Source organism: Marmota monax, unplaced genomic scaffold (genome assembly GCF_021218885.2).
Source record: "Marmota monax isolate L192 unplaced genomic scaffold, Marmota_monax_Labrador192_F-V1.1 WCK01_AAM20220418_F8-fsc00017, whole genome shotgun sequence".
NCBI lineage: Eukaryota > Metazoa > Chordata > Mammalia > Rodentia > Sciuridae > Marmota > Marmota monax.
In genome coordinates this window covers 21,815,003-21,838,495 of record NW_026695241.1, presented here as the reverse complement: position 1 = coordinate 21,838,495, position 23,493 = coordinate 21,815,003, and the positions used below count along the sequence as shown (strand labels likewise).

Genomic DNA, 23,493 nt, shown 5'->3' with positions numbered 1-23,493 from the left:
TTCTCCTGAAGGGTGAGTAAAACAATTGCAAAACACAAGACATTTTAAGTTTAAATAGCTCTGGACATTTTTTTTTTTTTTTTTTTTGGTGGTGCTGGAATTGAACCCAGGGCCTTATGCATGTGAGGCAAGCCTTCTACCAACTGAGTTAATATCCCCGGTCCTGCGGACTTCTTTATAGAGTGAGGAAATTTTCCCTAGTGTCTAGTAGAAATATCTCCTGTTTATCAAATCACTGACTTTAGTGGAGTCACTGATGTGGCATAGATTTACCTATTTGAGTTCTCTCATTCGCATGCTGGGAATCTAACTTAAAACCTTGAGCAAGATAGGAAACACTCTTATCACTGATCTACGTCCCCCAGCCCTTTGGCTGCTTTTAAAAATTGATGTATGGAACTCTCATGGGACATCCTAGCAACATTTTTCATTTTTTCTCCAATAGAACTGGGTGCTAAAATGTTGATGAAAATAAAAACTTAAGGAAGGAAAAACTTAAGTACTTCCATTCATTTAAAGTAAAGGATGGCTGGGCACCTGTAATACCAGCAGTTTGGGAGGCTGAGGCGTGAGGAATGCAAGTTCCTGAAACCCTTTCTCAAAAAGGACTGGGGTTGAAGCTCTGGTAAAGCGCCCTGGGGTTCAATCCTCAGTCCCATATGGGAAAGGAAAAAAAGTTTCCTTTAATATGGCAGACTAAACAATTTAATGTGCTTTTATATTTTTAAAAAATCAAATGATACTATCTGATTCAAGAGTGGTTAAAAAAAGAATGGTTAATTGGTTGCTTTTAAGTTTAAGAAAAAGGATGGCTTTTCTCATTGTCAACAGCTCCTTTTCACATTTGAGTGATTACTGTATGATCTGGTATAAAGAGTTGGTGTGTGTCCGTGCCCCACCAGGTTTGTAATTCACTGACATATTTGTCCTTGAGGAACTGGCCAACATTGAATGAAATACTGTGTAACTTTGTAAATTTAGTTTTCAGGGTGCTGATAGATATTAATTTAAATAAAAAAAGTATCAAAGCACTTTATAAAACACTATTAGATACCCTCCTGGATTCTGAGCTTGGTTTTGAAAGATTCATTGATGTTTGGTATTTAATTTTTGGATATTAACTGAACCTCAAAATTTTTTTCTTCCTTTATATGTATTCCCACATGATTGTAGGAGTCTATCCTGAACTTAGATCGTGTACATTTTGGGAACTTATTTTAGAAAAGATCTAAGTTTTAAAAATTCTCAATGGACAGACAGAGAAAAGAGGGTCTTTGCCAACTCCTTTGGGTAAGAAAACTTTAGAATTTTGTAGATACTCTAAAAATGAAGGCCAACAAAACTAGGCAGATTCAATTATAAAGTTTTCAAGTAAAATGATTTGTTATGATTTCTCTCTTTAGACTGCTGCAGTAAGAATGTCTTTCCCCCCTCATTTGAATCGCCCTCCCATGGGAATCCCAGCACTCCCACCGGGTATCCCACCGCCACAGTTTCCTGGCTTTCCTCCACCTGTGCCTCCAGGTAAGTTTGTTAATACTTTTTTTTTAAACCTATGCTTTTGTCATTATGATATTAACTTTAGGAAAATAATATGTATGTAATACTTCAGCAGTGAATATATCTTTTAGCATCATTCTGAAAATGGGTTTTTCATTTTCCTAAGGCAGTGGATTTGATATGTGACTGTCAGACTCACCTTGGAAATTCCTTTTAAAAATTCTATATTTAAAATACATAGGGCCAGGTGTGGTGGCACATGCCTGTAGTCCCAGTGACATGGGAGGCTGAGGCAGGAAGATCACAAGTTCAAAGCCAGCCTCAACAACTTAGTGACCCTCTAAGAAACTCAGCAAGACCCTGTTTCAAAATAAAAATAAATAGGTTAGAGATGGGAATCAGTGATTAAGCCCCTTTGGGTTCCATCCCTAGTACCAAATGGTATTTCCTTTCTGAAACAGAGAAAAAAGTAGTGTTATTAATCTTAATTTTGCAGGTACTTAAACATGCAGATTAGAAGCAAATACCAGTACATATTTATCTCTTAATTCTAAGTTTGGTTTGTTTTTAAGCACAGATACATAGTAGCATGCTATATCCACTAGTTTGCACCTTGCTTTTTTTCACTTGATAGTGTACCATAGCTTTCTAAATCAATATATGAACAGCTTCCTTCAAGAGTTCTGTGGAGTTAAAGCAATATTCAGGCCTTACCACAAATCCCTGAATCAGTTCCTCAGAAATTGGGGCTCTGGAATCTTTATTTTTAACAAGTTTGCAGCTATTTCTAGTTATCAAATTAAGTAAATGGAACCCATATTTGAGAACAGTTATTCTGAAGTAGATAACATTATTTGACTTAAGGGAACGAGAGTTCCTTTGCTTCTACCATGTTTACTTTAGATCTTCAATATTATTGCCAGCTTGGTTGATGTTAAACTAATGTGGACATTTATTCAGAATGGTAATTCTGTACTTTCTGATTTCATTTGTACTAGTCTACATAATCATTTTTGTTTAGCAAAGCATACTTTACTTGTCTGATAAATCAGAATTTAGTTGTAGCTCAGGCACTACCAGCATTCTGTGTGCAATATCAGTATTTTAAAAGGTAAGTCATGAAAAAAAAAAGGTAGGTAGTGGACTGGGGATATGACTCAGTGGTAGAATGCTTGCCTTGCATGCTTGGGGCCCTGGGTTTGTTCCCTAGCACTGGAAAGGGTGGGCAAGGTAAGTTATGAAATATTATAAAAACTACTGTAATAATTCAGAAACACAGTACCCTGGATGCATGATTTTTGTGTTTGGCTTATGAGTATAGTTAATAACTCAGTGCACTTAATTGGACTTTGATATAATATATGATGATTCTGAGTATTAAAAAAATTTTTTGTTTTAGATGGATAAAATACTTCTAGTTTATTTATTTTATGTGGTGTTGCTGAGGATCGAACCCAATGCCTCACATGCTAGTCAAGTGCTCTGCCACTGTGCTACAACCCCAGGCCCGGTGATCATGAATTTTAAATGAGAAAATAAGTCTGGTAACTAGCTGTTGTTTTTCTTTAGAAAGTAAGACATGCCTACAGAAAAAGTTCCTTCCCCCAAATCAATCTTGTCAGTTTTCTAGGGTATTATTTCTCCAGAGATATGCTGTGCATTTCCTACTATTTGCTTGCGTTTACTCTTTTCCTATTTCCTTTTTAAAAAACTCAAATGTTAATATGCTCTTCACATTTTGTGCACTTTATTTTTGCTTAGCATGCATGATCATTAGGAAGAGCAGCAGTGCTTTTTCAATGAAAATTTTGAACTGTACTTTGCTTATGTTTGCTTTAGCATGCATGATTTTTATAAACAGCAGCAATGCCTTATTTATTGTGGATGCTAATTGCAGAAATTCTAATGGCAGTATTAGAGCACATGCTTAGTATGCACAAGACCTGAGTTGTAACCCTAGCACCAAAAAGGAGGAAAAAAAAAAGATAAATTTCAGGTATTAGTAAGTTGGATTAGGAAGCATTATTAGACTTTGAGTAAATATAAAAAGGGAAATTTAAAGATGTCTTTCTGAATGCTTTTCTTAATAGACGGTTTACCTATAGAATTGGGGCCATATGGGGGTACCATTGTAGTTGGTAAATAGAGTATTTATTTTTGGAAAGTTAAGGTGTAAAATTTAGATAACAACTGATTAATTATAGGTGTTTTTGGTACTGGGGATTGAACCCAGGGGTGCTTTACCACTGAGCTATATTCCCATCCCCTTTTTATTTATTATTATTTTTACATTTATTTTTGGATTGTAGTTGGACACAGTACCTTTATTTTATTTGTTTATGTGGTGCTGAGGATTGAACCCAGGGCCTCGCACATGCTAGGCGAGCACTCTACCACTGAGCCACAACCCAAGCCCCCCTTTTTTTTTTTTTTTTTTTTTTTTTTTAAATTTTTAATATTTATTTTTCAGTTTTCGGTGGACACAACATCTTTGTTTGTATGTGGTGCTGAGGATCGAACCCGGGCCGCACGCATGCCAGGCGAGTGCGCTACCGCTTGAGCCACATCCTCAGCCCCCAAGCCCCCCTTTTTATTTTTTATTTTGAGACAGGGTCATGCTGGGTTACTTAGGGCCTCTGACTAAATTGCTTGGGCTGACCTTAAACATGTGATCCTCTGCCTCACCTTCCTGAGCTGCTGGGTTTAAAGGCGTGTGCCACCAGGATGGTAAATTAATTATATTTTTACATAACCACAGTTATTTAAAAATACTTTTTTCTTTCTTTTTTTTTTTTGTCTTGGGGGGCAGTAATGGGAATTGAACCCAGGGCTTGACATATGATAGCAATGCCCTGCAAGTGTCTACTTTACTTTAGTGAGTCATACAAGTTATCACAATTTTATAGGCACTCTTGAAGGACTAATTATTTTAATAGAATTGAGGAAACTGCAGCAGAAGTTAAAGTACTTTCGTAAAGGTTCACAAGTTAAAATGATAGAACCAAGAATCAAACTCCAATTTACCTTCTTTTTAATTGTCAGTGAACCTTTATTTATTTATTTATTTATTTATGGTGCTAAGGATTGAACTCAGTGCCTCACACATGGTAGGCAGCAACACCAGCCCAATGCAGATTTGATCCTGAAGTCTATTTTGCAGTTTATTCTGGACATTGATAGGAACTGTAATCTATATCTTTAAAAAGTATTGTGAAAACTGAAATTATTTTAAATAAAATATATTTGAAAATAAAGGGACAGTGGTACATGTTTAAGAATTTATTACCAGTTTTAGATGGGGAATTATCTTGAATTCATGTTAAATTTGAACTGAAGGGTGATTTCAGAACTTCGTGATATTTGAAATAATTTATTTTCATATTTTCAGTACTGGGAATTGAACTCAGGGGTGTTTAACCATTAAGCCACATCCTTGACTCTTTTATATTTTATTTAGAGACAGGTTCTTGCTGAATTGCTTAGGGCCTCACTGAATTGCTGAGGCTGGCACTAAATTAATGATCCTCCTAGTCACCTTCATGAGCTGTGTGTGCCACTGCTCCCAGCCCTTTATTTTTTGTTTTGAGACAGGGTCTGACCAAGTTGCCCAGGCTGGTTTCAAATTTGTGATCCTTTTGCCTCAGCTTACTGAATTACAGGGATTACAGGCATGCACTGCACCTGGCTACTTAGAAGCATTTTAAAATTTATATTAGAACAGTAGTCACATCTTTGATTAATTTTGATCTCATTACAAGCTTTTTCTTAGTTCTCAAATCATCTGATTTCATCCTTAGTTCTGTGAACAAGGAGGGATACAAGAACTCTCCATATAGCTATTGCTTAGGAAACATTGTAATTGAAAAGATATCCATAAACAGTAGTAGACAGGTCTTAAACCTTCACAGTGAGTTATTTAGAACAGACCATGCCTGTCTTAGAGATTAGTTTTCTTTTTGATAGCAGGTGAAATTACAGGTCTCATTTTTTGGATGATATTTTTCTGTGAAAGAATCAGAAATAACAATGTTCTTGTTGGGTTTCCAGATTAATTTCTTATTTGATATCTTCTTTTTTTTCTAACTCTAAGTATTTGTTTTTACTTTATTTAATAAAATTATATATAATTGTTGTGCATGTTTTGAAATTGTATGCATTGTGGGATGGCTAAATAGAGCTAATTAAAATATGCATTGCTTCATATACTTATTTTTTTGTTGAGAACACTTAACCTTTTTAGTTTTCAAGACTATAATATGTTAATTGTAATCATCATGTTTTTTTTTTTTTTTTTTGCTACTGGGAATTGAACCTGGGGTGCTTTACCACCGAACCAGTCCTTTTTTTTTTTTTTAAGTTGTAGATGGATACAATATCTTTATTTATTTTATGTGGTGCTGAGGGAGGGAATCAAACCCAGTGCCTCACATGTGCTAGGTGAGTGCTCTACCACGCAGCTACAGCCCTACCCCTTTATTTTTTATTTTGAGACAGTCTTGCTAAGTTGCTGAGGCCTGCTGCCCTTGAACTTCTAATCCTTCTTTCTCAGCCTCCCTGGTTGCTGGGATTACAGGCCTGGGTCACTGTACTCGTCCTACAGTTGTTTTATGTTTTTTAAAATTTGGACTGGGATTGTAGTTCATGTTAGAACCTTTGCCTAGCATGTGCAAGGTACTGGGTTCAATCCTCAGCACCACACACACAAAAATTATTATTTGACTTCTGTGTTGTTACTTCTTAAATGTAATATTGATTTCATGTTTTTTTTTTTTTTTAAATCTTGGGAATCATTGGTACCATTTCATTCTTTTTTGAAAATTTTTTTTTATTTTTTAGTTGTTAGACACAATTCCTTTATTTCACTTATTTATTTTTATGTGGTGCTGAGGATCGAACCCAGGGTCTTGCACGTGTGAGGTGAGTGCTCTACTGCTGAGCCACAACCCTAGCCCCCATTGGTACCATTTGTATTCCAATTGAAAAGAATTTTAAAAATCAGAGTCTTAAATCTATAAAAACATAATTTTGTCTCACTGTGTCCATCAGATCAGGCTCCTGATACACCCTGAAAGGTTGTTAATTTAAACTCAATGGTCTTTTCTTTAGTTTTGTGTATTAATATAGGTTTTTTATTTTTTTTTTAAGATGGACAGAATACCTTTATTTATTGTTTATTTTTGTGTGGTGCTGGCGATGGAACCCAGTGCCTCATGCATGCTAGGCAAGTGTTCTACCACTGAGCTACAACCTAGCCCCCTTTATATAGTTTTCATATATCATTGGTACCATTGTTCACCCATAATTACGAATCTGTTTGTTAAGGCTGTTTTGAGGACCACTGAAACAGATGAAAACAAAGTGATAATTGTCCAGAATTTTTTTTTTTTTAATTATTTTTATTTTTTAGTTTTTGGCGGACACAACATCTTTGTTTGTATGTGGTGCTGAGGATCAAACCCGGGCCGCACGCATGCCAAGCGAGTGCGCTACCGCTTGAGCCACATCCCCAGCCCCAATTGTCCAGAATTTTATATTCCTTAAAAGCAAAAGAGGGCTGGGTTCGATCTTCAGTGATAGAGCACTTACCTAGCACATGTGAGGCACTGGGTTCTATCCTCAGCACCACATTAAAAAAAAAAATAAATAAAAATAAAGTTATTAAAAAAAAAAGAGATGGGATAGCCATTTTGATTTCAGGATTTTTTTTTTTGGTTTATTCTTATAGTACTAGGAATTGAACCCAGGGGTGATTTGTACTATGCTATATGCCAAGTTCCCCCACCTTTTTTTGTTTTTTTGTACCAGGGTTTAACCCAGGGTGCCTAACCACTGACTCACTTCCCTGTCCCTTTTTATATTTATATTTTATTTTAAGACAGTAAGTTGCTGAAGCTGTCCTGAAACTTGTGATTTTCCTGCCTGAGCCTCCTGAGTAGCTGGGAATATAGGCTTGTACTACTGTGCCCATTTCATATAGTTTATTGTTGTAAGTCATATAGACCAATCTGATACCACATTACTTATGAAAATAAGACATTATTCATTAATGTTTTATTTTCCTTTATCTTGTGTTTCTATTTATATTACCTGTGAATTAGGATAATTACTTGTATGGCATGTAGTTGATATAGAACATAGTCGTATTTGAATACGCTTTATTTTTTGGTACTGGGGATAGAACTCGAGGCATTGGACCACTGAGCCACATCCCCAGCCCTATTTTGTATTTTATTTAGAGGCAGGGTCTCACTGAGCTGCTGCTGAAACTGTCTTTGAACTCATGATCCTCCTGTCTGAGACTCCTGAGCCACTGTAATTACAGGCATATGCCGATGCGCCTGGCTAATAGTATTCTTGAGTCACATTGTGCTTTTTTTCCTTTTTTTAGGGACCCCAATGATTCCTGTACCAATGAGCATTATGGCTCCTGCTCCAACTGTAAGTATAATTTAAAGAAGGAATGTTGTGATAGTCCTAAAAGGTGCTTTTAAAGCTAAAAATCTTGATATAGTTAGAATAAGTGGTAAACAAATGATGAGATTTCCTATGAATTTTCTACCACTAATTTGAATAAGTATCATTTTCACTTAGCTATGCATATGAGAGAGAGAGTGTGTGTGTGTAGAGAAGAGAGAGACAGACTGTGTTCTAAAACATTCCCTAAATTAATCAATTTTATGATCTATCTTTGTTTCTTTTTAGACTTTTCACATACTGGCTTTTAGAGATTTAGTACAGTGGCTTTTTGATGATTCCCTCATCTTATCTTGGTCCTGGGTGATGGGAGAATGATCTGACCTTAAAAGGAATGTAGGAATGAATGGGCCCATAAAAATTTAAATGTTGAAAAGTAATTTGTGTAAAGTATTTTTTTACTCTTTCCTCCCTCCTCTGGTGTTTGACCCTTTTTACTCTTATCTATTTTCTCTTTCTTTAATATATTTTTAAGTTTTATAAGCCTTTCTTCTGCTGAAGTGTTCATTCTTGTGTCTTAAACCCTAATTCTCCATAATAATCAAACCTTCAAAGTATATTAAAGAATGCTGCTGTACTGTAGCAAATAATGAGAATCCTCTTTTATTTAGCTAGAATTTTTCTTTGAATTAATTGGTATAACAGACTTCATTTGGAATTCTGTGAGAGAGACTAGATCTCATTACTTTCAACTGTGTATGTTTTGTTGTTTTTTTAATCTTTGGGTTTTGAAAAGGGAGGGGAATATTACTCATCTCAAAGGGAAATACATCAGAGAAATTGGAAATCTGCTCTGAGGTAGACCACTGAGACTATTTGGTTCTCAGCCCATGGGAAGTCCAGCTTTTCTTGCATTGGACACCCATAGTTAAACTATTTTAGAAAGTCTCCAAGTGATGTTTACTCTTCCCACTTACATTTCTGGATAGGAAAAGTTGGGATTGGGGTTTGGAGGAGCTCCCTCAGTTTGTCAAGTTCTTACTGAGGGTCTGTGGCTGATTTAAGTACAAAGAATAGTTCCTTCCTCTGGAAAGTTGAAAGTTGGGAAAGGAAACTTGGAATTTCAACTTTTAACAAAGGGTAAAGTGTTAGTTTGGAAGAGTGCTATGGAATATTTGAATATTCTGTTACAGGATTACAAGGGATAAATGGAATTTGCTTTTATATGGATACTAAGAATATTGGATGTGAAAAAGTTTCTGGATTTTATTTAATTTTAAATGATTTATGATGTCTTCAACATTTAAAAAATGTGTCTTAATGACTTTTTATTTGCTTTTTTCAAGTATTTGAAAACAATCTAATGGCAAAAGCTGGTTATGAATAAATTTGGATTAGTGGAGTATGCCATATGCTTTGCGAGCTTCAATGTTAAAGCTTTAATATATGCTATACTCTTACCAGTTTTTAGCATAATGTTACACTAAATGTAATAGGAAATCTAATTATTTTCCAGATCAAATTTATTGTCCTTCTTTATCATAGGTCTTAGTACCCACTGTGTCCATGGTCGGAAAGCATTTGGGAGCAAGGAAGGATCATCCAGGTTTAAAGGCAAAAGAAAATGATGAAAATTGTGGTCCCACTACTACGGTTTTTGTTGGCAACATATCCGAGAAAGCCTCAGACATGCTTATACGACAGCTCCTAGCTGTAAGTTAAACTGTTTACTTTTCATTAAATTTTAAAAATCATGATTTTGAATGATTATTTTTTCCTATTTTTATTTTGAAGAAATTTAAAACTGCAGAAAAGGTGAAAGAATGGTTCAGTAAACCCAAACACATTTTGATAGATTTATTTTGTCTCTACCATATACGTTCCCCATCCCAAATAATTTGAAGGTGAGTGTCATGTGGCATTTCACCTGAGTCTAAAGTGTATCTCCTAAGAGTAAGGACAATCTCCTGCATAATGAGAGTGCCATTGTTATTACACTTAAGAACTGTAATTTGGGTGCAATGTCATTCTTCTCTAGTCCCAGCTACTTGGGAGGCTGAGGCAGGAGGATCACTTGAACACAGGAGTTTGAGAATAGCTTGAGCAACATTATGAAACTATATAAACTATATAAAAATTTAAAGTTGATAAGGTATTGGTAACTAAAATATATCTAATTCATATTTAATCTTTCAGTCATGGCCATATTAAGTTTTTGGTTTACAATCTGTGATCTATAATTCCTTTAATTGTCAAGCCTCTTTAGTCAACTTTTTTGCTTTTCATTTTCTTCTTGCACTACTGGGGATCAAACCAGGTTCTGGTGCTTGCTAGGCAAGCTCTGCAACTTACTAGATCTCCACACCCCCCCCTCCCTTTTTTTTTTTTTTCATTTTTATTTTGAGATGGGACTTGTTGTATTGTCCTAGGCTGACCTGGAACTTGTTATCTTCTTGCCTTAGCCTTCCAGTTTCCTAGGATTATAGGCATGTGCCACCAGACATGGATATACAGCTTTTAAAAATTTTTTTCAGTTATACATGGACACAATATCTGTTTTTATTCATTTTTAGTTGGTGCTGAGGATTGAACCTAGTGCCTCATGTGTGTGAGGCAAGCACTCTATCATTGAGCCACAACCCCAGTCCTATATAGCTTTTTAATATGGAATAAATCCCCTGCCTTTTTTACTTGCTTTTTTTTTTTCTCCCTGACATCGATATTTTTGAGTCCAGTTCTTTGCAGAATATTTCTCCCAATTTGGATGTCAGCTTGTTTGCTCATAGATTCAAAGTAAGCATTTTTGATAACTGATGCATTCTTCCTAGGATAGAATAGCAAGAGATAAGACATGATGCCCCATTGATCCTGTCTTTGGTGGTGTTGAGTTACTTGGTTAAGGTGGTCAGACCTTTTCCCTGTTAAGGGTACCTTTTCCTCTGGTATCCTAAATAAGTAATCTCTGAGTTTACATTTTGAAACTGAGTCCTTTACCCTACCAGCTATTAAAACAGTGATGATTGAGTCCCTTTGAAGTTTTTATTCCAAATAATTGTAAGTTCTTTATGTTTTGTGAAGTCATTTATTTTCTTCTTCTTTTTTTTTTTTTGTTTAAGATTATTCAGTTTGGTGATACATGCAGATTGTTATGAATTATATTGCATGATTTTATAATTAAAAAGAAAGTGTTTACATTCCCTCTTTACCATTTCTTGGGGAAGGTATTTTTAAATCTTTTTGTTTTATAAATAATGTACAGTATAGCCATTTCCATTTTATAAATTGTTTCTTTCATTGGATATTTAGCCAACAACCAACCATTCATAAAACCCAGTTTTGTTGAATTTAATGATTCTAGCTTCAGATTTTTCCCAGAGAAATATAACATTACAGTGAAAACCCTAATTCCCAGTTTTTTCTCTCTAGAGATTATCAATTATCCTAAACTTTAGGGAGTTAGCATTTGTGTGCATATTTTCTACTTTATTGCATATTACAGATTCATAAATACACATTATTTGTAAGGTTTAATTCTGTATTTTAGTTTTTTTTTTCACCCAACAACTTTGCTTTTCTCTGCTGTATATCGTTGTATTGTAGAAATATGTCATAAACTATTACTTTTCTATTTAGTCATAAGGATTGTTTCTGTTATATTACTGACAATAGGTCTTTCTAGGTACAAGTGAAAAATTTTCTGTCACATATTCTCTCAGAAGTGAAATTTAAGTATTAGAGCATACTTGAGTTTTCCCCTCATAATTACTCATACCAATTTATATTTAATTGCAACAGTGTCTAAGTTTCCATTCTTGTATATTGTGTTTAAATATACTATGTTTAAATTTTTAACTTTTTAGAATATCTAATAGATTTGAAGTTATCTCATTCCTGTTTTGACTTGTATTTTATTACTGTCTTTATTACTTTTGAAATTATCTGTTGACTTATTATTTTGGTAGATAAAAGCGTAGCTTGCATATAGGTCTCAAGTCTCATTCCCTAATTTCCTAATATAGTGACATCATTACAGTGTTATGATGGTTGGTAAATAGTTTGGTAGAACTAAACCTTGTACCATGATTATATTTTTATTGTTCTCTTGGAGTTGTTAATTATGTTATTCTTTTGTTAATAGTTTCTATAAATTTATTAGAAATTTAGAATTCCCCATCATTTCTACTTTGCACCTGCCTTTTTTCTTCAATTGTTAAAATATATCAAGTAATATTAATTTCCCTTCTTTTCTAAAGGCCTTTCTGCCAGACCCCTCTATTTTTGTTTTTGGTTTTTGGGGGGTTTTTTGGTACTGGCTATTGAACCCAGGTGTGCTCTACTACTGAGCTACATCCCCAGCCCTTTTTATTTTTTATTTTGAGATAGGGTCTCGCTACGTTGCCAAGGCTGTCCTCACATTCATGATCCTCCTGCCTCAGCCTTCTGAATAGCTGTGAGTACAGGTGCATGCCACCATGTCTGGGATATCTGTTCATATTTAAAAGTTATGAATTAAAAGAATGTTGTTTGCATAAGATCGGTTTAAAAAATGAGGCTTTTCCCAAACATGGGGTAATTTAGCAAGCAGTCAGAGGATTTGAATGTTGCTATGTGGAGGTCTTTTCTTTGGGGCTGTTTGATTTCTCTAGAAAACTTTCCCATGCCTTCAAATTGACTGCTTATATAGGGTTGGGGGTGAAGTGCTGGGTTCAGCCCCTTTTTAGCCTCATTGTTCATTTTTACTCCCATTTAGATTCACTTGTTTTTCTAGAATGAATTAGTATAATTCTTTGTCCTTATTATCTGCCTCTGTAGACATGAAGATATAGACTTCCTTATTGTGCTATAAATGAGTTACCACCCAGTCATTTGCTTTTTTTTTTTTTTAATCAAGTCTGGACAGCTACTCTTTGCCCATCTATTAGAACTTGGGGGTTTCTTCTATCTTTTATATTCATTGACTATCATTTTAATATTTCCTCTGAAGGAAGATGTGAAAAATGTACATATCCTTTCACTTTAACAGGCAGTTAAAGTTACAAATAACATTTTTTTTTAAAACCTTCTGGGTTATGCTTTAATATTTAGAAATAATGTTTGGAAATTTTGTTGACTTTCAATATATAATAATGTCCCATCCTTCACTTACCCATTCCTCTTAGAATTTTGGATTTTTTTTTTTTTAAATGAGACAATACTGGGAATTGAACCCATATCTTGCTGTGTTGTAGCATGCATATCTACCACTGAGCTGTACCTCCAGCCCGTGGGATATCTTCAGTCATTTTACAGAAAAAAAAATTTTTTTGTTTACACAGTTAAAATATCACTGTATTTAGTAATTTATGTCCAAGTTGCTTTGTAAATCATATTAAGCTTTTTTCTATATCATTATATATAAAATACAGGGGGTTTTGTTTGTTTTTGTGGTGCTGGTGTTCAGACCCAGTGCCTCCCATGTGGTATACAAATGCTGTACTATTGAACTAAATGCTCAGCCCTGTAATACATAGTTTAATTTATAATTTATTTTAAGTACATGTAACCAGATTAGGCACTTGAATTTTTATATATTTTTATATATATATATATATTTATATATATATATATATATATATAAATTTTTCTGTAAGATAATTTATGGTATAAATCTCTAATATATTAAAAGATAGTGAAGGGAATTTTGTTAAGAAGTATCAATGAAGAATTTATATTTGTCTTAAAATGATTTGTTTTGCATTTTCTACAAATTTATGAAGATTGAGAGAATTTCAACAGACTTATTTGCTGGTATGATCTTATTTATGTTTTTGCTTTTTTCCCCCCTAGTGAGAATATAATTGTTCTCTTACTTGCATTAAACTTAATTTTTCTTTTTCTTTTAAAGAAATGTGGTTTGGTTTTGAGCTGGAAGAGAGTACAAGGTGCTTCTGGAAAACTTCAAGGTAAGTCATGTTTTCCTTATTTGTTGATTGTTTTTACCTGTTTAAATAAATCACTTTACATCTTTTATTTTCATTGTCTTTTTCATACTAGAATAGTTTCAAATGCAGTTGAAGATAATTAGCTGAGAGTTGAGATTAATGGGTGGAAAAGTGGGACAGCAAGGAGTTAAAAGAGGAAATAATTAAAATTACTCAGGCTTGTTTCTATATTTTATCACATTTTTGGAAACATTACTCAGACATATTAGTTTTTTATACATAAGAGGAATATTTCTGTAGCCAGGCCTGTTTGTGCATACCTGTAATCCCAGTGGCATGGGAGGCTGAAAGGGATGGGAGGATCAGGAGTTCAAAGTCAGCCTCAACAGTGATGATGGCAAGGCACTAAGCAACTCAGTGAGACCCTGTCTCTAAATAAAACAGGTGGTATATATTTTGTATAGGACTGGGGATGTGGCTCAAGGGTTGAATTCTCGAGAGTTCTGTCCCTGGTATCCCCATTTAAAAAAAAAAAAAGTTTTTTCTGTGAAAGCAGCATGGTATAATTAAGATGGAAAAATTGCAACTTAGGAAGAGAGTAGAAAAGATGTGACCTGTTATTTTTGAAAACAAAATGTGCTTTTTATATTTGTCTGTGGAAACAGCTAGTGGATAATTTTCTTATTCTTTTTTTTTTTTATAATTATTTTTATGTGGTGCTGAGGATCGAGCCCAGTGCCTCACATGTGCTAGGCAAGCATGCTACTGCTTGAGCCACACCCCCAGCCCTAATTTTCTTATTCTGATGGTGCAGATGCAACCTAGGGCCCTCACCACTGCTAGGCAAGCATTCTACCACTGTGCCACACATTCAGCTCTGAAAATATATCTTCTAAACACTTTGATATGGAAAAATTCGTATGTATATAACATTAGAATAGTGGGATAAATTCCCATTTACTCATCATCCATTGTTAATGTATTGTATTTTGTCAGTACCCTGAACAATTGATTTTCTTTGTATTATTTATTTTATTACTTTTGGTACCAGGGATTGAACACAGGAGTGTTCAGTAACTGAGCCATTCCCATCTGTTTTATCTGTTTTTTTTTTTTTTTGGGAGACTAGATCCCATTAAATTCTTGAGGATGACCTTGAACTTATAGGCATGAACTATTGTACCCAGCTGATTCTCTCTCTCTCTGTCTTTCTCTCTTTTTTTAAAATTTTTCAGTTTTTGGTGGACACAACATCTTTATTTTATTTTTACGTGGTGCTTAAGATCGAACCCAGCACACCGCCAGGCGAGCGCACCATCGCTTGAGCTACATCCCCAGCCCCCTCTCTCTTTTTTTTAATACTTTTATTTTTTTGTACTGGGGATTTAACTCAGGAGCACTTAACTACTGAGCCACATTCCCAGCCCTATTTTATATTTTATTTAGAGATAGGTCTCACTGAATTGTTAAGTGCCTCACCATTGCTGAGGCTGACTTTGAATTAGAGATCCTCCTGTCTCAGGTTTCCAAGCCGCTGGGATTAAGTTGTGTGCCATTGTGCATAACCAATATCTTTATTTATTTATTTTTATGTGGTTCGGAGGATAAAGATAATATTTGAACATAAGGATGGAAGAATATTTAATGTTACTATTTTTAGTATGGATTCATTGTAGTTATTATTAAGTTAAAGTTTAAGTTGGCTTAAGTTATCCCTGCACATTGGATCTCCAGAGGTTTTGTTTGGACTCTCATTGTCTTTGTAGCTTCCTTATTATCTGATGTGACCTGATATTCACAGCAGATTATTCTGATAGATTTTCTGGTCTAGGCTTGGAATCATATATTTCTTTCTTTTTTTAAAAAAATTTTTAGTTTTTTTGGTTATAGATGGACACAATATCTTTATTTACTTTTGTGTGGTGCTGAGGATCGAACTCAGGGCCTCACACCTTCAAGGCAAGCACTCTACCACTCAGCCCCAGCTTCAGCCCTGGAATCACCTATTTCTTTAAGGAGCTTTTAATGAAAAATTATTTTGAAAATCACAATGTTGAGTAACTCATTATACCTGGTTTGGTTTTTGCTTTTAGGTTTTTTTCAGTGTATACTCATTTAAATTCTGGAATGAAGAATTTTTATTAACCGTCTTCTGATGTTTTTCACACATTGAGAATCTGGAGTTTCAAGAACAATGGAGGCAATAGATTATTCATTTGTCACTAACTTGTTTTTGTCTTACCTCACATTGTATATATAACAGTTCAGACTAAAATAATACTGGTATTATCATCAACATTGTGAATTTTGAAAGTTACCCTTTTTTTGCCAGGCTTTTTGTCCTTAGGTTATATCACACTAAAAATGTATGGTTAAATCTGCTGGTTTAATATCGTTAAGAATAGTTCCTCCTTGTGCCATTATGGCATTATTTGTATACATATTTAGAATAATTTGTTTTCAAATTTGGGTTCCCTGGGTTGTTTTAACATCTTTATTTTATTTAAAGACATTAATAGTGCTATTGCCTAGTTATAGAAGGAAATAGATAAATTACATAAAAGGTCAATACTTTTATAATTTTATCCTCTCAGAATTGAAAAGTGCTTTGCTTAGGTTCAACCAGTTTGTTATTGCTTATTTGTTGCTTTTAGGATGTCTGGATAGAATGATTAGTGAAGTAATCAATAATCAGTTTAATCATGAAATTCACTGACATTGCTAATTTTTTTTTAAGAGAGAATTTTTTTAATATTTTATTTTTTTAGTTTTCGGTGGACACATCTTTATTTTTTTATTTTTATGTGGTGCTAAGAATCGAACTCAGCGCCCTGAGCATGCTAGGCGAGCGCACTACCGCTTGAGTCACATCCCCAGCCCAGACATTGCTAAATTTTTTTATCAGAGTGTACAATAAGTACCAGTTTGCTTAATTTGAGTTTTTCTTTTCTCCTTTTTTTTCCCTCCTCTTCTTTTTTCTGTTGGTTTTTGATGTTGCTAAAACCAAAATGATTATGAAAGGGAAATGAAGGACAGAGTATTCATCCTTATATTGGTACATTTGCCTAATCATTTTGATTCTTCATCAATTTTTGTCTTTTATTGATGTATCATTAACTCTTTATACCTAGCTTTTGGATTCTGTGAGTATAAGGAGCCAGAATCTACTCTCCGTGCACTCAGATTATTGCATGATCTGCAGATTGGAGAGAAGAAGTTACTTGTTAAAGTTGATGCAAAGACAAAAGCACAACTGGACGAATGGAAAGCAAAGAAGAAAGCTTCTAATGGGGTATGTTTTCTATAGTGTAAACATTTGTATGTCAGATGCTCTTTCACTGTGAATACTTCCTATTATAGATGAATCTAATATGGGGATTCACAAGATTGTTGTTATTGTGTGTGTTTAGGGCTTAAATATAAGAAGATATTTTATAGTTTATAGTTATTATATGTCTTTTATCTACCCACAGTGGGTGCATGACTGTTGGTTTGCTTATTCCAGGTTGGGATGAAGGTAGTAAGGGAGGCTGGACAAGTTTAACTTGCCAGAGAAAACACTGGTACAGACTATTCCTAACAGAGATAATTCATTAAGGCAGCTTTGTAAGTAAGTACAAAGTATATTTCCGCCTACACAATTATTATTAGTTGCCCTCTACTTTAGAAGTACACAGATTCTAAAATGAATGAAAATAAGTCACTACCTAGTTGGGTTTCTTTATTCAGGTAATCATAAATAAAAGAAATTTTTGGATGATGTTGTATGTATTATTACCTCCCCTTCTAAAGCAAAGCATATCTGAAACCTGAATACATTACGTGTTTATTCCTTCCTAGTTCCTTTTTGAAATATTAGGTTGAATACATCTTTAAGCAGATATTTTACTTATTTTTTTAATATTTTTTTTAGTTGTAATTGGACAAAATACCTTTATTTATTTTTATGTGGTGCTGAGGATCAAACGATGGGCCTTGCGTGTGCTAGGCAAACGCTCTACTGCTAAGCCACGACCCCAGCAGAAGATCTATTACTATCTTCCTCTCAACAAATAAAATGAAATAGGGGCTGGGCATGGTGGTACACAACTTTAATTCCAGCAACTTGGGAAGCTGAGAGGAGCATCGAGAGTTCAAAGCCAGCCTCAACAAAAATAAGATGCTAAGCTATTCAGTGAAATCCTTTCTGTTTTATTTTGTATTTACAAAATAGGGGTGGAGACTGTTGTGGTTATGGCTCAGAGGTAGTGTGCTTGCCTAGCATGTGTGAGGCATTGGGTTAGCACCACATTAAGTAAAATAAATACATTGTGTCCACCTATGATTAAAAAATGAATATTTAGAAAAAAATAGGTTTTGGGATGTGGCTCAGCTTCAAGTGCCCCCAGGCTTAATTCTCGTTTCACTGCCCACCCCAAAAAAATAAAACCTTAAGTAGCCCTTTGATTTCACTTTCTCATTACCTTTCAAGATAGAAATTTCTTTCTTGTTTTCTCTCCATTTTTTTTTTTAGTTGTTAATGGACCTTTCCATTTTAAAAACATTTTACGTTTTTTTTTTTAAGTTGCCGATGGGCCTTCATTCATTCATTCATTCATTCATTTTTTTATATGTGGTGCTGAGAATTGAATCTAGTGCGTAACACTCACACATACCAGGCAAGTACTCTACCACTGAGTTACTACCTTATATGTTCTTTCCACTGAGCTACTACCTTATATATTCTTTTACTTAAAAAAAAAAAAAGAAATTGAAGCAAATTATAAAACATAAATTAAATATCAACCATTTCCTTCAGTGTAAGTAATTGTTGAAACATGCAAGAGAAAAGTATCAGATTACATGTAGAAGGAAACCAGTTCACACCTTAGCAGATTTGTCAACCCAAGACTGTCAAAGCTAGGACGTCCTGGAACAGTATATATCAAGCTCTGAAAGAAAATGGGTGTCAACCAAGAATCTTAAAAAAAACCTTCCATGATCAACACAAGTAAAAGAATTTACAGCTAGGAAGCCTGCACTACAGAACATTCTCAGCAAAATATTCCATGAGGAGAAAATGGAAATAAAAAATGATGAAAATCACCAAAAGGAGGAAAAGCCAATCAAAGGAGACAACAAAATCAAATTAAAAACCAAAACGACAGGAATACAAATCATATCAATAATAACCCGGAATGTTAATGACATATACCTGTCAATTGAACGACATAGACTGGCAGATGGGACATAAAAAAAATAGACCCAGCAATATGCTATCTTCAAGAAACTCCTAGGCAAAAAGATGCAGACTGAAGTTGAAAGGATGAAAAGAACATGTCACATGCAGGGACTACACAAATAATCAGACAAAGTGGACTTCAAAGTTAGAAGATATAAAAAAGGGGCCTTTTGTACTGCTTAAGGGAATCATACATCAAGAAGACACACCAATCGTAAATATTTATGCCCCAAACAGTGGAGCATCTATGTACATCAAACAAAGCCTTCTCAATTTCAAGAATCAAATAGACAACAACATAATAATTAATAGTAGGTGACTTTTAACACACTTCTCACCACTGGATAGATCTTCCAAAGTAAAACTAAACAAAGAGTCATCACAATACCAGACCTTGAAGTATACTACCGATTTACAGTCACAAAACCATGACGATATTGACCTCAAAATAGACATGTAGACTAATGGTACAAAATAGAAGACACAGAGACAGTTTCTTCATGCTAGACAAAGGCGCCAAAAACATACATTGGAAAAAAAAAAAAAGCCTCTTTAACAAATGGAGCTGGGAAAACTGGAAATCCACATGTACCAAAATGAAAATAAACCCCTATGTCTCACCATGCAGAAAACTCAAAAGTTGAGGCAGTAGATCAGACATCTTGTGCCTAATAGAAGAAAAGGTAGACCCAAGTTTTCATCATGTTGGCTTAGGAACTAATTTCCCTTAACACAACCCTTAAAGCATCAGAAATAAAATCAAAAATCAATAAAGGGGATGGATTCAAAGTAAAAAGCTGCTTCTCTGAAAAGGAAATAGTGAATAACATGAAGAGAGAGCCTGCAGAATGGGAAAATCTACCATACGCACACTAAAGAACTCAGAAAAATTAACAGCAAAAAAACAAATAACCCAATCAATTATCGGGCAAAGGAAGTAAAGATATCATTCACAGAGAATGTATACATTGGTCAACGAAAAAATGTTCAACATCTTTAGCAGTTAGAGAAAAGTAAGTCAAAACTAAAATTTTATCTCACTCCAGTCAGAATGGTAGAAAGGATAGGTGAAACAGTTCAGTGGTGTTTCCTATGTTTAGAATTCTATACCACTCCAAAATTTAAAAACTGCAAAAGAACGATTTTCTTAGATAATATTGAATTAAAACAGATGTTGTTTATGGATTTTATTTTTCTAAACATTAATTGTATACTTTTTTTTTTTTTTTTTTTAAATATTTATTTATTTTTTTAGTTCTCGGTGGACACAACATCTTTGTTTGTATGTGGTGCTGAGGATCGAACCTGGGCCGCACGCATGACAGGCGAGCGCGCTACCGCTTGAGCCACATCCCCAGCCCCTTAATTGTATACTTTTGAATGTAGATTGCATATTGCCTTGTTATGTTTTGCTCAAACATAAGTTTATTCAATAATTTAGGATGTGAGGAAAAAGTTGAACAATCTTATGTAATATAAATTTTTTTTCAAATTACCTTAGCAAATATAACTGTATAGTGGAGTACTTACTATATATTTGCCACAAGTTTAAAGAGAAAATATGAGTGGATGCTTATTCTTTGTCCTTAATTATTGATTATTTGAAGGGATTTAGATAGCAGTCACTTACATAATGATAGGGAACCTTGTGTTACTGAATTCAGGCTGTTTAATCAGACTTTGGGGCATAAGAGAGAAAACCACTAGTAGTTCTCACTGTACATATTTAACCCAGGCCCTTGCACATGTTAGTGATATATACCATTCCACTGAGTTCCATCCCCAGCCTAATTCTATAGTTTCTGGTTTTTTTTTTTTTGGTGCTAGGGATTGAGCCCAGGGCCTTGTGCGTGTGAGGCATGCACTCTACCAACTGAACTATATCCCCAGCCCCCAGCCTAGTTCTGTAGTTCTCGTTGACTGAAAATAAATATGAGTTTGGAAGAGCAAGATATTTTTTCTGACCTGGAATTTTAAGGGGATTTATGTACTTATGTAAGATGTCTTGTCATTACAGTTTGAAAATTTTTGTTTAGATTTGTTGTAGGTGCAATGTCTTTTCCTCCATTCCATGTTATTTATGTATGTATGTGTATGTTCGACTGAGGTTCAGAGGCACTTTATCACTGAACTACTTCCCCATCTCCTATTAACGCAGGATCTTACTGCATTATTCAGACTGTTACCATCCTTGGCATCCTTCTGCCTCAGCCTCCCAAGTTGTTGGGATTACAGTTACATGCCCCTATGACTCACTTTTCTTTCAATTTCTTATTGGCATTTAGTAAAGGTAATTTAAGCTACCCATGCTTTTCTGTTTAGTCTATGTCCTGGTGCTTTCTGGATATCCAACAATAAAAGCATAGGAGTAGGTATCTACTTGACATTCAGAATTTGTGGTTGTTAACTACACATTCAAGAATGAGTTCTGGCAATATTTTGAGAGAGCCAAGTGTATTACCTTCTAGTAGAGGAGAGATGCTCTAGAATATCTTCACATCTTTGCCTAGAAATTAGTTGGGTTGAGTTAACATTTTTCAGATCTGTGCATTTCCCTAAGTTTGCAAAGATGTTCTTATTTCAGGCAATAAAAGTCAGTGACAAAAGAGTTAGACTTGGCCAGGGGTGGTGGTGAACACCTGTAATCCCAGCTACTCGGGTAGCTGAGGCAGGAGGATCGGGAGTTCAAAGCCTGTCTCAGCAAAAGCAAGGTGCTAAGCAACTCAGTGAGACCTTGTCTTTAAATAAAACATAAAATAAGGCTGGGGATGTGGCTCAGTGGCTGAGTGCCCCTGAGTTCATTCCCCAGTACCCTGCTCCCCCGCTGGAAAAAAAGACTTGAAGAGCTATTTGATACTTCCCATTCCTTTTAAAAATGTCGAAAGGTGGTTCATGTAAACATTCTAGATAATCAGTTAATCTGTATCTACTGTTAAACTATTCACTTGTTTGCACTCCAGTCTTTTTATTTTTTATTAAAGAAAAAAATTTTTTTAATTTGTGGTTGACACAATACCTTCATTTACTTATTTATTTTTTATATGGTGCTAAGGATCGAACACAGGGCCTTGCATGTGCTAGGCGAGCACTCTACTGCTGATTCACAATCCCAGCCCCATTTATTTTATTTTTTGGTTCTGGAGATTGAACTCTGGGACACTTTAGTATTGAGCTACATCCTCAACACCCCTGGTCTTTTATTTTTGTTCAGTCATTTGTTTGTTTGTTTGTTTATTTTGGTACTTAGGATTGAACCCAAAGGCATTTCATGTATCTTCTCCACGTTTTTTAAAAATTTGAGATAGAATCTGGGCCTTTATTAATTGCTGAGGCTGCCCTTGCATTTGGCGATCCTTCTGCCTCAGTGTCCTGAGACGCTTGGATTGTGGAGTCTTACTTTTTTACTTTGAGACATTGTCTAAGTTTCTGAGCTTGGCCACAGATTTATAATCCTTCAGTCTCTATCTCCAGAGTCTCTTCAATTACAGGCATGTGCCACATTCCCTATTTATTTTTACTCAGTATGCTTTTCTAATTGGTGGAATAGAAGACGGAAGTGGAAGTCAGGAAATCATTTATGATTTAGATTGTACAATTAGAGCTGTAGGTTGAACTTGCCAGTCTTTGGAATGGTCTCTGTAACCAAAAATAACATCACCTTTTTATAAAAGTGTTAATTTATTTTTGTTTTTCTCACATTAATATCAGTTTAGGCTAATAATCTGTCCTACGTGTGTCAATTGAGGGATGATTAGCCTTTTCAGTGTTGAATAATTTAGTGTATTCGAAATGGCTGTTTTGTAATTTGGGTGAAATAGCCAAATATTTGAATTTTGTTTTTTAACAGTGGGGTAATACTCAATGTAGGGACTAAATATTTTTGTATGAACAGGCCCTTTGATTTATAATGGCACTTTTATTCCTGTATTTAGAAAGGTGTGGAGACTACTCAAACCAGAATGTAGAGAATATGCCAACAATATATGTGTTGCTTTCCTTTTTTTGTTGTTAAATACAATTGTGTGTTTTTTTATTTTTTTTTTAGTTGTAGTTGGACACAATATTTTTATGTGGTTCTGAGAATCTAATCCATTGCCTCAAGGTGCGAGGCAGGCACAGTACCACTGAGCTACAGCCTCAGCACTGGATTGTTTTCTAATTTACTGTATTTTGAGAATTTAGGTCTGAAAAGATAACAAGCTTTTATTAGAAATGGCCATGTGTGTCTCAAGACAGAAGGTTTTAGTTCCAGTTCATTTGAGGATTTACTTTCACATAAAACCACTGGAGAAACAGGGCAAGAAGTGTTTTTAGTTGTAGGTATGTAAGTTGAAGAGATATTTAAAATAAACACATTACCACTATTTCAGTTTACTTAATTGTTGGTAAATTATAATCGTTTAATTTGTAGTCATATGTAAAGCATCTTCATCAAAG

The 23,493-nt window shown here is 34.6% G+C and overlaps 1 protein-coding gene across 1 annotated transcript in view; it reads left to right on the top strand.

The window, feature by feature from the left end:
- The window catches only part of Rbm25 (RNA binding motif protein 25), a 58,403-nt gene that overhangs the window by 8,793 nt on the left and 26,117 nt on the right, over positions 1 to 23,493 (top strand). The window contains exons 2-6 of the mRNA XM_046440963.2: positions 1,404 to 1,524; positions 7,889 to 7,938; positions 9,460 to 9,627; positions 13,799 to 13,856; positions 16,967 to 17,127. Coding sequence (XP_046296919.1) covers positions 1,419 to 1,524; positions 7,889 to 7,938; positions 9,460 to 9,627; positions 13,799 to 13,856; positions 16,967 to 17,127 — 543 coding nt within the window. The 5' untranslated portion in view covers positions 1,404 to 1,418. The remainder of the gene's footprint in view (positions 1 to 1,403; positions 1,525 to 7,888; positions 7,939 to 9,459; positions 9,628 to 13,798; positions 13,857 to 16,966; positions 17,128 to 23,493) is intronic.